Raw genomic sequence first — 18,100 nt, 5'->3', positions numbered from 1 at the left:
CTTTTTTATACCTCAGCATGGATTCCTTTGATGGTGAGATAGTTGTTTTAATATTTACTGTGTTTTCCTTCCAAGCATCTAGCAGCCTACGTTCAGCAATAACACGCCAGCATGGGATCATTCTGAAGATGGTGTATCCTCAGGCGGACAGTAACTTACGTAGCATTGTGGCTGAACAGTTGGTGGCACTACTGGATTGCTTTCTAGATGGCTATGTTTCTCAGCTGAAATCTGTGGACCGACCGGCTGATCAAGAGAGATACAGCAATTTGGAAATGGAATATGTGCAGAAAAGATCAGAACTCTTGTCTCCTCTCCGTAAGTACTGTTTGTTTTCCTTTAATGCAAGGATTAAATGTTCCATTTCATGAGGAAATGATGCAAACCTAATAGAGTAAATGGTGTTTGTGCATGAATTCAATTTGTTTCACGTTTGCCTTCAGAGTATTAATGACTAGTTTTTCTGACTTAATGGGATATTTGCAAAGCAGATTGCATCCATGCCCATACCTCTAATAAAGCATCGCTGAGTTAATTTTTTAATTCTGCTGACTTCTTATATTTTTCTGGCAGGATTTATGTTCTGTGCTAGATGATTGAAAATACAATAGGCTTTTGAATGTTTATATTGTTGATAGTTGGAAAAAAATTATAAACATCTGAAAATTTGTTTACTGTTTATCAGAAAATGTTAATTTTAGAATCTTGGTTATGTAGTCAGGCTTGTTTAACATGTCAGACATGGTCAAGTCTTTAATGAGTAACTGACAGCTAAGCCCCTCTTGTTGAGTAAAAATAACTCGAAGAAATTGTACTTTAGTAAACTAAGACTTTATTTTTTTTAACTAATAATAAATCATACACTATAAATAAGACAATCTAATGATCACTGACTTAACATATTTAAACTTAAAGAAAAATCTCTTAACCGTCTCAGTTTTACTGACATTCATGGGCTATGTTAGTTTGCAAATACGTAAGTTAACGGAATACTCAGTTTTGTTTGAGAGGAAATAGGAACTTTCGATTGAACACAGTAAGATTAAAATGTATTTAATAGAATCAAAAAGAAAATTCAAACATATTTTGAAGGCAGATCCCATGGTCTTTAGTTGTTCTATCTGTTATCTAAAGCTTTTGCCAGCTCCTTTTTTGCTTTGTGTAATTAAATGGTTATTAACAAATGACTTAGTATCTTTATTGACTTCTACCCCTAAAGAAGCACAGTAACAGATACATGCTAACTTTCAGAGAAAACAGGGAGCATACAAGTCACTTTGTATTTTAAACTTCTCTCCCCTTGTACTGTGGGACAGAGGTGGTAGGTATGTAAACTTGCATTTGTGTAGGGTATGTATGAAGTACCTCTTTGATGTGAACACCTGAATTTTGTTTTCATTTTACTCAGGCATCCTGTAACAGCTGAAGATGAGTATGTGTGATAAAACTTTTTTTTCTTCTTGGTTACTTAGTTTCCCTGGGCCAGTATCAGATGGCAGCTGCTTTAGCAGAGAAGTACTGCGACTTTGATATCCTGGTGCAAATGTGTGAGCAGACAGACAACCAGGCCAGATTACAACGTTATATGAGTCAGTTTGCAGATCAGGTACCTCTCGGTTTTTTTCCACGTTTCCTTTAGATACTGTTTGATGATAAGTTGGCGCCTGAAGTTTTGAAAAAAAATATAATAATTTTCTTTTAGTGTGTGTATTTACATATACATACGGAATGAAATGTGGAAAACTGGGACCAAGATTCATCTTGCAGAAGTTAATGGAGTATTTAGACCTGAGCTTACAATAAGAAGAAAAAAAAAAGGTCGACAAATACGGATGTTAGCTGTGTGGACTAGAAGGGTTTTATGGGACCTTTGTGCAGCACTTGCACTGTCTCACTCTTGATGTCTTTCAGCATTTTGTAACTTGTTTGCTGAAGTATTGTAGTCAATAATGTTGTTTTAATTAAACTAACGTAATACAAATTTAGGGATAATTTCCAAAAGAGGAGAGGAGATTGTTAAATGTATAAATAGAAGAGCTGAGAAGAGTAGGAAGCAAAGTGTCACTGTGTTCTTTTTTGTTGTCTTGTCAGATGCTTGTTGGGCAATTTTTCCAATATCTGTCAAAATTCAGTGTAAACATTTTTACATGTACTGAAAATTTGGAAAATGGAAGGGAAAAGGCAAAGAGACTACTTAAGGTCAGGGGGGTTGGGGGAAAAGGTTTCCAAATTTGAGAATCATTGAGCTTCCCATAACAGCTATGGAATGAAGAGTGCCCATTATTAGGTTTCCTAATGAAGAGAGTACAAAAAGGGTGTTTAATAAGAACAATTTAAAGTATCAGTAGCGGACAGAAATGAAAGTAAACATTTTTAAGTCACAAGAATCAAATACAGGAACTGCCGAAGAATTTTCCATTTGTTCTCATTAGTTGTCTCAAAATCTGGTGGTGGTGTGGGTTTTTTATGTTTTGTTTGTTTTTTATTACTTAAACTTTCTGAAAAGAAGTTAACATGACAAACGTAGAGCAGAATAGATCAATAGATAAAGTCTTCAGACTTTATTTTTTTTAACTGTTACTGCAATTAAAGCTTAGCACTATTCCAAGATTACTCTGAAAAGTCTAAATTAAATCATAAACATAAATCCTGATTAGTTATTTCACACTGAAGTTCTTGAGGAAAAATAGTTTTGAGGGGTGTTTTTGGTTACAAAACAAGATTTATTTTTTCTAACAATGACATGGGGAAATAAGGTTGCAGGTTCACCTGGAGATAGGAGGGGATGTTTCGAAACAGTGATAGAAAAATAAACTTACAAGTATGAAACAAAGTAGCTAGCACAGAGTTCTGAGTGGGGGAAAGGAAGAGGTGAAGAAATCAGTTTGAAATTGTGGGTGAGGTGATACCTATTTCCAATCTTGTGGGTTACCAAAGAATTTCTGTTTGGCATTTCCTTTATTTTCATTTAAGGATAGACTTGGATGTGTGTATCAGTGTTAGTAGCTGATGAAATATTTAAAGATTGTGTTTCTAACAGAACTTAACTCTTTTTTCATCAACAGTATTTTTTTCAGTCTTGTTTGTTTATGCAAGTTAACCCATGTTATTACCAATTACGTTCTGTGAAACATTTTGCCTTTTAAGACAAACAAAATATTTAAGGGTAACTTTTATAATCTGTGTGTTTTCCTATTCAGAATTTTTCAGATTTCCTGTTTCGCTGGTATTTAGAAAAAGGGAAGCGAGGGAAGCTGTTATCCCAGCCTATTGCTCAGCACGGACAGCTGGCCAGTTTCTTGCAAGCACATGAGCACCTGAGCTGGTTACACGAAATCAATAGTCAGGATTTGCAAAAGGTAGGCTTTTTTTAATAAAACCAAACTGGAACATTGTATGGTAAAACTTATAACCACTGTGTCAGGTACATGTTCAAGTATGCAGGTTACCTAATTCATGAACAAAGGAATGACGCTTAACTAGGTGAGCAAGGGGAGAAATGTCATAGATTATTAACGGAGTACCAAAAGCCCCCTCCAGTCACCATCTGGTCTATCATATAAGCGACTGCATCATGTAATGGAAATTAGGCCCATGTAGATGACTGATATTTTGTATCAAGGAAGATTTATTGAGCTTTGTGATCAACACTCTGGTGTTCTGGGAGTTTACTTTGAACATCAGTAACATCTTCAGATGATCTAGCAAGGGGGAAACTAAAATTTATATTTCAAAACTAACTTAGTGAAAGCAGAGAAATTTTGAGGTATCACAAAAGCAAAAAGAAAAAAAAAAGTACTTCATGTATATTCATAATTTGAAAGCAGTTTATTTTTAGAGGAGTTAATGTGTATGTGGATAGATTAATGTTTTGGTTTTGAACTTCTTTTTTTGTAGCCTTGGAGACTGTCCAGTTCTTCTCCTACTTCTTGTTGGTCAGTCTGCTTCCTTCTGCTAGATTTATGAATACTTTTCACTTTAGCAAACAATCTAAAGAAAAATGGCTTCTTCCAATTCATATGCACATTCATTATATATGCAAAGGATGGTAACATCCTATCATAAATTATAGGTTGAGAATCATATACCCCTTTAAAAATAAATACATAGGAAAACAAGAAATATGAGAGTTTAGTCAGGAAGAAACCTTAATATAATACAAGTAACTGAAGTGTTTGGGAATCTATCACTTACTCCATTTGTGTAGACTGAGTTTTTTTTTTATAGCAAAGCACTATGAAGGAGGGGGGCGGGATTCTAGAACAGAAGTAATTCAGTCTGGATTGCTCATTTTTGAGTAGGTGCTCAGAAAGTTTTTTTTGTTCTTTTGTCAGACATAGAAGTAAATTTTTGCGCATCTGCTGGGTTACTACAGTGGTTGAAAAATAGTTAGATGTATGCCAAATTCCTGAATTAACAAATAAATAATCTGCATGCAATTTGTTCTGTCAAGGTGTATTTGTCTGGATTTTATGGTGAAGTCTTCAATAAAATCCCAGAGGCACAATATGTGAAATTGCAGCTTATCCTTTAATTGTAAGATAGTTTTGGGAGATATAATAGAAATAGAGACCTATATGTCTTCCAAATAGCGCAATGCAAAACTTTAATTTGCAAGTTGTATGACTTCTAAAAAGTAACATGTAATAGTACTACATGTACATAAGTAGCTGAGACGGCAGTTCAAGTTAAATCCTTCTTGCCTGTGAACCTTCTGATGTTAACTTCTACAACTGATCTCTAACGTGTTTATTAATTTCAGGCTCACAGAACATTGCAGACTTTAGCAAACATGGAGACCAGGTATTTTGCAAAGAAGAAAACACTTCTTGGCTTGAGCAAATTGGCTGCACTGGCATCTGACTTCTCAGAAGAAATACTGCAAGAAAAAATAGAAGGTAAGAAATAAAAGCAGAGAAAGGTGAAGAATAGATTTATGAAATTACTGAATTAAAGTCACATTTTTGTGAATAGTACATTTTCTGAGCATAAGCTCTAGCTTAATGTGGTAAGGATACATTGGGCTGATGACTTTGCTCATTGTGGGAATGGTGAGGAAAACAGCGTAAGGCGGTAACCTCAATATTCCCCTTCCCCTGTGAGTTAGGACTATGACATTGGGAAACTTTCACCTTTTCTCTTTTCCTAATAACACGCTATTAGCATAAATAGCAGGCTGCAAAGTTGTTTTTGTTATTTTTTTGAAAAGTCATTAGACAGTTCTGAAGCAGCTGAAATTTTTAAACAATTCACAACATTTTTTATGAAGCTGCATTTTATATATTTCATATGCAAGATAAAAATAAATCAACTTCTTAAAGCCTATTTATTGAATAGATGTCAATTTTGAATTCCACTCAGGTCCTGAGACTCTTAGGTTCTAAGGAAAATGGTGTATATAAGTTATATTGTAATAGTGTACCCACAAATACATAAAATTGTGATCAGTAAGTGCTTCCTCAGTACTTTCTCTTTCTAGCATGGCTAGTGGCAGTGTTTCATTATGATCTAACTGAAAAGATATTAATGGAAAAATTGGGAATACTTGTTTTGCTTCATTACCAAGTACAGCAGTTCCACTGCTCTGCCCTCGCTGTCACGCTATAAAATACCCCTTTCCTGCTGTGAGTTTGTGAAAAAGCATATATCCTACACTAATAGTTAAACTAATATTGGCCACCAGGGGGAAGCTTTACAATATCACTGAAGATCATTTCTCAAGCTTGGCTCTATGAAATTGCATGTACCAAACCGTTTGGTACAATTCTTGAATGAAATCTTGCTGATAAAGACTTAGAATAATTGGCTACTAAGCAGGTGTCACAAATTTATTTTTAGATTGTAATAATAATTTATTGTTTGGTTTTTAAATTATAAAACATTGCATCTAATCTCTGTATGAATGCAACTTCAAAATGTATGCCAGTGCTGATGTGAATAATCTCATCCTTAAGTAGGAAAACGTTAGAAAACTGGGGAAAGCAAAGCTTTATTTCAAGAGTGACTACCAAAATTTGGTGTGGACTTTATTCTGGTACACGCTTCTGTATGACAGAGGGCGTAGCTTTTTAAATTTATGCTCCTTGTGTATAGGCTTTGCATTTATAAAGAAGGAGTAACTATTTCTGTCATGTTCTGCTCATCCACTTGAACATATAAAATACTCCTTTAGAATTATTTTCCCATTTTTACTATGCAATGGAACTGGGGTTGGAGTTTGCGTACTGTGGGTGAAGTTACTCTGTGTTGATTCTGTTTCAGCCTAATAGGTTTCAGGCTGTACTGGAACATAAAACAATTCAGAAAGGAATAATCCACACGGTGCAGCAACTCCATTGCACAGATATTCAGCCAGAATGTAACTCTTAGAAATCACGGCCAGCTTGCTTTCCCGCCTATTGTTGTAGCATCCCTCCAATCCTATGTATTTGTTTTGTGGTTTTGAGGAGGGAAAAAAAAAAAAAAAAAGCTATCAGTTAGCTTTACACTGGGAACCTGACTGGAAAATAACAACTAGTTTGCTGGGATGACAGTAGTGCAGTAGAAGTATTTCTGTGCTTAAGCAACATAGAAGTGTCCAAATAAAATAATTCATAAGAAATTCTTGTAGACCTGAAAAATATTGTGACTCGGCAGTTGTTGCTGTGCCATAGACTTTATTATTACATTTTAATAACATGAAACATTTATTTCCTTAAACGACTACAAGAAATATCGGAACAGGAACGCTTTCTGTTACATCAGGAGACACTCCCTGAACAGTTACTGTTAGAGAAACAGTTAAACCTCAATGATATGCCAGTGCTGACTGCGTCTCAGCTCATTGATGTAAGTATCTCCTATTTTCTCCATTACGCAGATAAAGTTCCAGTATATTTTCTACTCTGGTGATATAAAATAAATTAGATCACGGCTGTTTTTGTCTTATTTGATTTTCTAACCATCTAAAGATCTGACATATGAAATCGTTTATCTTTGCTTTATTTTGTTTACCTACAGCAAATTTTAAAATATTTTTTTAGTTCAGAATTTCCTTGTTGCACATGTTTTTGAGTGCTGCTAGGAGAAGCAGCAGATCAAATCAGTGCCAGAAGCTGTCTTACTGGTCTAAACCAGTTTTTGGAAATGAGATAATTTTTACCTTCTGTCACATCCTCAGCTGGGCAAAACTTGAAAGGCAGAGGGAAACAAAGAATTCCAATTTAATGAAGAAAGATGCTACAGTCTAGAAATGGTAAGGGCTGGAAGTGAGAAAGAGCACCCACAGTCTTTCTGTCTTTAAAAACAATGAACAACAGCAACAAAAAAGCAACTTGTTCCAATTCTGGCATCAATAGAGATGACTGCTCCTCCACGCTCCTTTCTGGTGGTAACCAGGAACCAGTAGCCTTATTATCCAGTGATGCATAAAAAAATATTTGTTGAATAGCAACAATACTGTGTAAAACCAACCATGCCTTGTCTGTTAATTTAGCAACCCATTAATTTTCTGTAATCTTGTGGAAAATCAGGAGCTGGTATTGCACCTGTTAGAATTTTCCCTGTTTTCTTAGAGCAACCTGAAGAGTCTGCAGATTCAGAAGTCGTTACCTCTGCCTTTAAGTGAAGCTCTCTGGGGGATTACAGAAGAGCAAGAAGCGTCATGTTTTGACAAGTGCTGGCATCGTGCCAGAGTTCCTTCTGTATTCTCTGTCAAACCCATGTTCTTACTTGCTACTTGCAATGCTAGAATGAAACTTAAAGTGTAAACAAACAGTGCGTTATTAGTTTTGCTTTCAAGTACTAATTTATAACATTGTTTAGGGGGTGCAGGGGGCGAATGAAATATAAATAGCAGATTTACCTGTTCATAAAAGGTGAAAGGCAGTATGTGTGCTCATGTACTGCTTCGAGCTTTAATTGTCAAAATAATTCTGAGAGCTCATTTTATTTGTGGAGCTGAGCTCTAGCTACAGTAGTTCAGGAATGTTACAGCCTTAAATGGCACTTAAATTTGAAACCTAGCAGCCTTATATCCAATGTCATTTGTCCACAGACCATTGTCATGTACGTGGAATGCTGCTCTAAAACCTTAAGTATATTCCTGACTATAAAAATACTTGCAATTGAATCAAGGCATATTTTCATGAGAAGGTCATGTAAGTGGAAAATACATGGTGGTCTTCCCACAATGAGTTGTTCATGATATCAGTTACATTAGTTTGTAGGCTAAAAATAATCCTCTACATTAATCTTTCATGTCGTAGATGTACATATGTGATGAGAACAGAAGGGCCAACGAGTATGACTTCAAGAAAGCACTTGATCTACTGGAATATATTGATGAGGTAGGAAAAGGTTTTGAAGAGCTTGTGATCCAGAGACTTTTTTTTGATCATTTAAGAGAGGATGTTGCATCTGTAGTTAGTTAAGAACATATTGGCTTAGTGTACGGTAGTTAAAAATAGTCCCTAATGTGTTTTTTGGTTTGTTTTTAAGTCACTGGAGACTTAATGCCAAGTGTGGTTTAGATCATTGAAGAAAAATGACACTCCTCATCTTCAGTACCCATTTATAGTCTAGTTTCTTTTTTAGAGCCTTGCTTCCCTACAGGCTTCCTGCAAACAGGACAAAAATTATCTGTTTTCAGTTGTTCAGTTCATGCATCATCCCTAGTGGCAGTTTCTCTGATTGTTTACGAGATAATGTGGAATAAAGGACACCAACTTTTTTAACACGTAAATAGCACTGAACCACAGATTTGTTATCCAAAGCTTGAAGTGCTCGCTGCATCTCACTGTATGATCTGGTAACTTGCCAGGAGAAACTCTCCAGTAAGCATGAATAAATCAACTTCTGAGAAACATCAAACCAGAATTAAAAGCAACCTTCACTAAAAAGCAGCAGCTATATTATTTCAGCAAACTATTTCAGATTTCTCTTATGGATCAGTTGGAATGTGTTCCTTGCTAATGTTTGTCTGGGTAGAAGGAATCCAAGTTGAAAAAAAAAAAAAAAAAACAAAAAAAAAAAACAAAAAACAAAAAACTCCTTTTATTAGTGCTTTACAAAACCATTGTTCCATTTTGCTGGCCTTCAGTAATTTTGGTTTGACTATAAACATCTCTAACTTTGATTTTTTTGTAGCTGCTTTTAATTTAATTTTAAAATCAAATTTTCTTTTGAATAACATTTATTTACTGTTTATATTAACTAGTATTTACTTATATATGAATCTGTTCATTTTTCTTGTGTTCGCTACTATACCGTATTTGGTAGCGTGGAGTATTACTGCTTTGTCACTTACATTGAGTTGCTTTTTAGTTTAAAAAGAAAATTCAGTATAATTTTCTGACCTTTCCCTTCAATTTTACAAAGTAGAATACAAATTTTGCATTAAATAATTAAAAGATAATAATATTTTTTTTCAGTAAAATAAGTCTGAGTAAACTTAATTTGGTTCAGTCTTTCAAATTAATTTTCCTTTTGAATTTGTCTCCCCGTTTTACCTTGAGACAGATACAACTATACTGGCTATTTTTTATGTCTTTGAAGAAGGAAAAACAAACATGAGATCTCAAAATTACTTTTTTTTTTTTTGCTCTGATACTTAAGTCTCTTAACTTAGGTAGAACCATTCAGCAAATGATGGCATAGCTGAGTTTTTGCAGAGATGAGTTCACCTAAACGTAGGGTTTGGTTTGGTTATCCGTAATGGATACAAGTGCAATTTACAGCACTTTAAAAATGCTTATGTGTTCACCAGTTTTCCTAGCTCTTCTCCAGCAAAAGTTTAAAGACAAGACCCATCCTCTTGCTTCCAGGCTTTTAAAGGCAAGAGATCGTAGCTTTGTGAGGGGAATTTAAAGTAGCTGTGATGCTTTAGGACACTGGGAGGTAAAGAAAATGCATGATCTCTTCTGTCATTGTATCTTAAAAGGGTCTCTGACACCAATTATCTCAGTTTCTCTGCAAAGAATGGACTGACCTTTCCAAGACAAGCGTATATTTTTGTGAAGACATTTATTAATGTATTCATAAAATACATGTCCTAATTGTGTATGCTAATGCACATCAGCTAGCTTGGCCACACCAAGAAAAGAGCCTTGAGGGCAGTCACCGTTTAACAAATGTTAAAATAAAACTTGCCTAGAATAAACTGTTTTACATACGGGTAGTTGATTGTGCTTTAGAATATACCCTTTTTTCAAACTGAGGCAGTTGGTCTTCAGCAATTGTGTGGGGATGTAGAAAGCCTGAGCCGTGTCTTCAAACAGAAATGTACTATCTTGAGTGGTTCCACAGTATCATCAGCTCATCTGTTAAAACAAAATAATGTTCAATACTTGAAGAATCTAATTGATTAGTGTAATCTGTGCGATACAGTGGTTACTTTTTAAACAAATTTTAAAATTACCTCTCTTTTTTCCTTACACGATACGAAGGAAGAGGAAGTGGATGTAAATGATCTAAAACTTAAAATTCTCTGCATGGCTCTCCGAAGAGATGGGTAAGTGCAAGATGAATAAAAATTACCAGGAGTATTTGTGGCATGGCTTTTCCAGAATTACACATTGTTGTACCATTCTTCAGCTCATTAAAAAGACAGAATTTCATAGTGTAAGGTTTATAAAGTATGAAGTAACTGGTAAGAAAGTGTGTGGAAATCTCCATTAAAAAAAGTCTGTAAGACTTTGCTTAGCTCACTGGCAACCTCCTATGCATTTTCAACACCCAAGAAGCAGAGAGAGAGCCATCCAGCTCTCATTCTTGAACCCTTTGCGAAGGTAAAGGCAGTGATCAACACTGAAACTTTTCTTCCCCTTTGAAGCATCTCAAGATGAAGCTTTTTTAAGAGCAACATGTGTAGATATCACTCCTACAAACTTTTATTTCACTTATTTTTGACCACTGAACCACTTTGACAACTTCATGACTTTTTTATATTAAGCTGCATTCCTAACTCTAAGAGATCAAAACCCCGGTGGCTTAAAAGCCACTCTTAGGGTCTCCAACACTGAATACAGGCTGAATCCAACTGGTCAGAAAAATCTCATTGAGCAATGCTGCTGTTCTTTCCCAGGGTAAATAACTCAAATGGTAGTCCCTCCCCTTCTTTACTAATTTCCAGAAGTTATCCAGCTTTACTAACTTCTATGCATGTTCTTCAAAGATGAGAGGATACATTCCAAATGCACCAAGCTATTTGTGATGGACATGGAAATAAGCAACACTTACATTCACACATATACATAGGATAGATTCCAAAGGACAGTGGTCTGTAGAAAATAAACTCCTAGCTGCATGACTAAGTTATTGTCACATATGACACAAATATATGCAGAAACAGGCTCATGCTATTCTAAATGTTTTCTTCCTTTCCTGTTAATTTCAAGACAGAGGTATCTAGAATCCCTGCATGGCACCAAGCCAGTAATTGGTTTGTGTCCTGTCTACCCCGAACCAAGAACAGATTTGGATGCAATGTTCAAACCATTCAAATTATATACAGTGCTGGCAACATGTTGCCCACTCCTCTAGCTAAACAAGTACAATTTAAGATCACTTTGTACTAATTAGTATTTGGAAAGCTTGAACTCCCAGTTGAGTTTCCTGTCCAGCAAGGCTCAAAAAGGCTTACAAAGAGGTCAGTCACTGTTTCAAAAGAGGTACTGTTCATTTTCATCAGTTTGTGAAATGAAGTATTTGACATGTTACAGAACCTACCTTTAAGGGTGGCATCTGTTTTCTGCCATAACTACAGCTGGTGGTAAGCTTCTCGGGTGGAATGGAGGGCCTTGGTTGGATGTGTTCCTTCCATTCTGTTAGGGCTCTCATTATCCCTCCTCCTCTGTGCCTAGGAGAAGGAAACCATCACCGCCCCTTCACTGCCTCCTTCCCTCAGCCTTTTCCCAGTAGAGTTAATGATTAAGTTCTAGAAATTTTGGAGTGAAAGTGACATCTGGGGTAAAACTGTGAAGTACGGATGATTTGGCAGTAAAAGTTTCTGGGAAACAGGTCCAGATCTGAACCACGTCCTCTTAGCCAAAGGAAAATTCATGTTAGTTTAGGAACTGACGTGACTGTTCTCGTGTGGCAGTTTAACACGGAATAAGGAGTTTTAACAACTGAAAGGGCAGAACCACAGCAAAGGAAGTTAGGTTGATGTTGACTTAAAGCTGCTACACGTAGAGCTCTGTAGAAATGAAAGCGTCACTTAAAATAACATTTCTCTTAGAAAAATGTTTGGAGCTTTCTTATCACAGATGAGATTTATTCATAAGTTTTTCTCATTTAATCACAAATGAAACTCAACTTGTCTTTTTGTTTGTGCACTGTTACAGGATTGCAACTTGTATTAGATTTTTTTTCTCCCATTTTCAAACAGTAACAAATTTCTGCTCTTGGTTTATTCTACCAGAAGATAAATATTTTAATCTCAATCAGTAATTACTGAGAATAGGTAATTTTTGTCTTGATGGGTAATACTTGTGTTTTGATCAAAGAAATAATGTTTGTGTTTATGAGTTAGAAGGCGGTAAGCATTTCCATTGTCCTCCTAACTAGACTATGTTATAGTAGTGCAGTTATTACGGTCCTATTCTTGGAATAAAGAATCACTGACTCAGGATAAAGAAATTTCTTGCTCTGAGGTATAGCCAAGCACGTAACACTTGTGTGAACAACATCATCTTTGGTAACTCACTGGATTTCCTGTATATTTTTTCTTATTTGCATTTGATTTTTACCTGTACAATTCTCTTAAATTATTCTGACTTGCAGATGGTCCAGTTCAGAAGGTAGAGATGATCCAATTGAAGCATCTAAAGATAGCATATTTGTGAAAATACTACAAAAACTATTGAAAGAAGGTAAAGTGTACTTAAATGTGAACTTGAAAAGATTAACTTATTGAAGTATAGTCTTTCAAAACCTACTTAAAATAAACACTAATTAATAAGAAAAGTAGCATAAGTGAATTCTTAGAGTAATACAAACCTCCGTGTGCATTCCACTAGATAACTAATTCCCTTATAATTCTCTCAGTGAAATGCTGAGGACATGAAAGAGATGAGCTAATTTATTGGTTACAATTTCAGTGCCCTCACATTATTGGCTTAGTAGGGCAGCTGTCAGATTTTGCATGGTTTTTTATTGCATAGTAAAGTATGTCTTCTGGAGTCAAATGCATATCTTCTGTAAAATAAAGGATTAATATTTATTATCATCAGTCACTCAGAAGAGTGTGAACTATTTTAGCTTAAATGGTTTTTATGTTTTTTTTCCAAAAAGCAAAATCAAGAGGGATGCCACCATGACTGCAACTAAGCTAAAAATGCCCATAGGAAGCTGTGGTCATAGAATTACAGCTTTGGGGAAGAAATGGCAAGGAGGAAAAAGAATAAACAACTTTAAAGTTTTAAAAAATAAATCAGATTTTAATACTACTACAAATGCCCTCTTTTCAGATTTGAGAAGGCACCACATCAGAAATACAAAAACTAAGTTCTTCAGAACAGTTCAGTCCTATCAATTTCTACCCTCCTTGTGAGATTCTCACAGCTTAGGCTGAAATGTTGCAACTGATAACTGGAAGTATTTATTATATGACTGATTTTTATTTCCTTTGCGAAATGATATGTAATGATTTAGATTTCATGTTTAAGAATTTTAGGTTTAATAATGAATTTAGGGAGAAAATCATTGGGAAGCTCTGTTTTAGCAGAAAGTATTTTTTGGACTTAGTTTTACAAGATACTTTATTATTATTGTATTTCTTAATGTGCATAGTAGAATTTGATCCTCCCGATCCCAAAAAAGGCAGAAGTGGGTGTTTACTTAAAATGATCGTAAAGGCTAATGCAAAGTACTTTTATCAGTTCAGTAATTTAAGATTTTGTGTTGCAGGAGTTCAGCTAAGTGAATATTTACCAGAGGTGAAGGACTTCCTGCAAGCAAATGAACTTGACCACTTGAAAAATAATCCTTACTTCGCGTTTGTGTTAAAGGCAAACTATGAACTCTACGTTCAGGGGCAAGCATGATGATTGACACTTTTTAACATATTTTTTTCTAAAGTCCTGTTGAATTTGTGTCTACTTTTTTTACAGTCTGTTATTTTGCTAAAACTTTGTAATAAAGGCTACGGAGAGTAATATACTTGGTCTTAGATTTATAAACATCGACACTTCAGTCAGGAGAGGCAGGAGTGCATTTTTAGGCAAAAGAAAAATAAAGTTTTCATTTTCCATACATCTTGTAAACTCGATATTTCATTTTGTATCTTCATTAGTATGAGTCCTACCTGGTAGTTAGATACACAGACGTGGGGTGAAATGTGGCACCCACCGAAGGAGGTGTTAACTCTTGCTCTCACTTCACAGGGGCTGTGATTTCAGTTCAGAGAACATAGTGAAAACATTAACACTGGATGATTGTATAGCTTGCTGAAGAAGCCATTATATAAAATAGCTTTATTCCCAACACTCTTTATGTATTGCGCAATGTGTGGATATACACCTTCTGCTGTAGAAACTAGGTAATTTCAATTTTGCATTAAAGATTGCTGTAAGGAAAGCTGGCTTGTCGTTAGTCACTCAGCTTGTCAGTGACAGCCATAAAGCACAGTTCTTGTAGGAATTCCCCCTGCTCCAGTAAGTGTACCATTCTTCTAGTATACCTGATTTTATATTTTATAATATTTTTACAGTGTTTTGAAAAAGCAAGTTTATCTGTCCGGAACTTTCATATAAACTATATAAGTATAAACTATATGGATTTCTAGAGCACGTGTTAAAAATGAGATTTAAGAGCTCACGGGGCAGTCATTCACTGTAACTGCTTGAATCTAGGCTGGCAAGGAACCTAGAGAGCAGTTAATGGAAGTGAGAGTCCAGCATGACCCTCCTTACTCGGCGACTTGTTCGTTACTAGCTGATGCTACTGGTAGTCTCCTTTTTTTTTTTTTTTTTTTAACACCACATTGTCCCAGTTATCTCTAAAGTGGGAGGACAAAATAAATAAATCCATTTTAGTTATTCTGGGTGGTAGCAGATTTTAATTTTTAAGTTAAATCGATGTTACTTTAATCTGTCATGTTGCACCTTTCCTTTGCAAGTAGCTTAACATGAAGAGAATGAATGCAGAGCAAGTTGCATGCCCTTATGGTTTACTTGTCTGGCTAGATGCCTGCAGCAACAACTTGATCCAACAGCTGAGAAGGTCAGAAGTTAAATCGGTTGAAGAGAATCCAGTTTCTAGTTTTAAAAGCGCGGCTCTCCTTCCGTTGCTTCCCCTCCTCCCTGTACTAATACAGTAAGCTGGGCTGAGAGTCTGAACATGTTTGGAAGAATAGCTTTATCTAGAGAGGTTCTAACTAATATGGGAAAGAAATGCATTAGCAGTCATCTTCTAAGATTGTTCTAAGAAACAAACTCTGCTCTTCTGCTGTCTTACGTGGTTGATTATGAAGTGTGGGTTCAACTCCTAGCTGTGGTTTCAAAGAAGTGGGTGATTTAAGGCATGAGAAAAATCCCACCTCTTCGTTTAAATACCACTTTAAAGGTGGTTTCATGTTATTGATAAATGCAACGTTTTAGGGGAAGGGGAATACTGTAACAGATGATTGACGTCCCGTGCTGAAATATGTTCTACCTGAACTTTTACTAGACACGTTTTGCTTGAGGAGGAATCTAATTAATTGACTGTCTGCAGTAAAATACTTGGGAGATATTTCATCCCTTCCTAGACTGTCGGCTGCCTGTATTCTGTTAGGACTGACAGGATAAGCCCAGGAAGGCTTCCTCGAGAAGGATGTGTTTCTGTTCACCCGTAGCTATCAGTCTGCTTCAAAGCTCTTGGCTTCCTTTGTGAGATGTGTTTATTCCGGTTGGTGTAAAAGCACTCTGCAAGTTCTCAGGAAACGATCAGCCGTGTAGTCTTCACAATTAATGTTTTATTCTACTGCAGGGTTAGGAGGTATTTGGCATTTGTACAATGCCTTTCATCTGTCTATTGCCAAAACAGAAGGCTACGGGCAATGAGTTTACTTAAATAAAACCTCATTAAAATAACTTCCATGCCTAAACTGAAGTTAAGTGTTCTCTCAGACTAGGAATGTTAAATTGGTTCACTGTTGTATTAAGAAGCTTGAAAAGACAGGGATTTGGAAAAGCGGGGAGGAATAGCCCCCTTTCATTACGTAATAAGTCGCTCTTACACAGAACTCTTGTCTCGGATTACAGTATGGGGAGGATGCCTTCATTTACCACTGCATGGCAAAGGTCATGCAGGAGCTCTGGTTTTGTCACACTTGGAAACAATGAAGAAAGCTGGAACATAAAACAGGCAGGTTTTTGACTAAAACGGCTAAAGGAGTGTGGACAGCCCCTTTAGAATAAGGGGCTTATCTTGTTTCTTAAATAGTTTTTCATTGATGGGAAATACACACAGTACAAAATGTTCCTGTGTCTATCCTCTATTGTCATAAGAGTAGCAGGAAAGTTTATCAGTTTCCATTTGTGGTAGGTTTCATTAGTTGTTCATTATGGATAGTGGTTTTCTTTGTGCTCTCTTTTGGAAACCAAAATATTTTGACTTATAGCCTAAATCAGATTGATTTAGTGAGTCCAACATTTTCACTGTTTTGCTGCGAACTGTATTTGGGTAAAGAGAAAATTAAGAGGAACCACAGGGAAAGAGTAAGTTTAGGCTTGTGTCAGCTTTCACTGAAGGACCATTGAGAACGTTTATCTTTCGGCAGCATTTATGTTTTAGGCGGGATTTCTGTAACAAACACAACTTGATTTCAGAGCCACAGCCTAATCGACGTGACTGACTGTCTTTTGGAAGCCGGGAGTCTCACAGTTCTGCAAATAAATTTGATGGCTGTGATTCCCTTAAGTGCTTTCAGGCTTCTGCTTTTTGTACTGCCAGTTGTAGATGACAGAACTGAAGAATAATAACACAAGTTGAAAAATAGCATGAGGGAACAGCATCTTTTATCCCCAGTATAATTTAATACAGTGACATGACAGGGAATGAAAATGTATAGCAGAACGAAGCAGGGAGCAGCCAGAGGTAAAGAATGCTGCCAAGCTAGAGGATGCAGAAAAAGAAAAGGATGGGGAAAAAGAAAAGCCGCTCGCTTCTCTATTGACCCTTCTTGTTCTGCGTCACAGGGGAGGAAGTCAGCTCCAGAAATGCCTTACTTTCAGGCGACTCCTCACAGCACGAACACTTCTGGTTTACTCTTTCTTCCTCCTCTCCTGCCTTCCCTGTGTTAGACTGTAAAGGGATTTAAAAATTTAAAAGGGTTTGCCTTGGCCAGTTGTGCCTTTAGAGCACAATTTTGATTCCTATGGATTCACTGGCAGGGCTGCAAACCTGCTTGTGTTACTTCCCCTTAAATTCTGGTCACCAGTCAAGGGATGAATCACTTTATAAAGTCTCCCAGGCGTCTCACAGGCAATCTCTGACTAAATACTGATTCAATGCGGCGATGAAGCGTTCCTCCCGGCTCGCACAGCACCCTCACCTAGTCAGAGATGCCTTCCCTGTGAGACCGCGCTCCTTTTTACACGGGTGAGCAGCGCGCCGAGGGAGGGCTGCGCACAGGCTGAGGGCACCAGCAGGCGCTGCTGGGACCCGTCACTCAGTGGGATCCATGCTTTCACAGGCTTCTCTTCAGGTGCTTGCAGCGTTCCCCTGCACAGTTATTTCCCCTTTCCCAGGCCACATCAGTGAAACACGGGACACGCTGCGCTGTGCAGCCTCCCCCAGCCTTCCCTCATCCTCCTGCTCCTTCACCAGGCGCCCGGCGCCCCGAGGCGGCTCCCCCCGGGGCACACCTCCGCGCCGCCGCCCTGCCCTGCCCCGTCCCGTCCCCGGGGGATTATTTCGGCCCCGGGCCGGGCCGTGCCGGGCAGGGGGGGCCCCTCCGGCCGCTCCTTTTACGGCCCGTCCCGGCTCACCTGGGCCGCGTCCAGCAGCGCCTTCTTTGGGCAGCGCCGGGCCGGGGCCGCGCCGGGCCCGAGGCCCAAATATGGCGACGGCCGGGGCCGCATTCCTCAGCGCCCGGCGCCGCCGCGATAAAAGGGCCGCGGGGCCGGCGGGCGGCCCA

At 37.4% G+C, this 18,100-nt stretch overlaps 1 protein-coding gene across 2 annotated transcripts in view; it reads left to right on the top strand.

Annotated features, from left to right (window-relative positions):
- NUP133 (nucleoporin 133) overlaps nt 1–14,234 on the top strand; it is a 32,728-nt gene extending 18,494 nt beyond the window's left edge. For both annotated transcript variants that reach the window (XM_035320142.1, XM_035320141.1), the window contains exons 18-26: nt 76–318; nt 1,473–1,606; nt 3,201–3,359; nt 4,763–4,898; nt 6,710–6,828; nt 8,247–8,327; nt 10,425–10,489; nt 12,763–12,851; nt 13,888–14,234. In XM_035320142.1, coding sequence (XP_035176033.1) covers nt 76–318; nt 1,473–1,606; nt 3,201–3,359; nt 4,763–4,898; nt 6,710–6,828; nt 8,247–8,327; nt 10,425–10,489; nt 12,763–12,851; nt 13,888–14,024 — 1,163 coding nt within the window. In that variant the 3' untranslated portion in view covers nt 14,025–14,234. The remainder of the gene's footprint in view (nt 1–75; nt 319–1,472; nt 1,607–3,200; nt 3,360–4,762; nt 4,899–6,709; nt 6,829–8,246; nt 8,328–10,424; nt 10,490–12,762; nt 12,852–13,887) is intronic.
- Nucleotides 14,235–18,100: the final 3,866 nt, after the last annotated feature.

Source organism: Oxyura jamaicensis, chromosome 3, assembly GCF_011077185.1.
Source record: "Oxyura jamaicensis isolate SHBP4307 breed ruddy duck chromosome 3, BPBGC_Ojam_1.0, whole genome shotgun sequence".
In the NCBI taxonomy this organism is placed as follows: Eukaryota; Metazoa; Chordata; class Aves; order Anseriformes; family Anatidae; genus Oxyura; species Oxyura jamaicensis.
The sequence above is the reverse complement of the archived record's forward strand: the minus strand, read 5'-3'. Positions and strand labels throughout refer to the sequence as shown.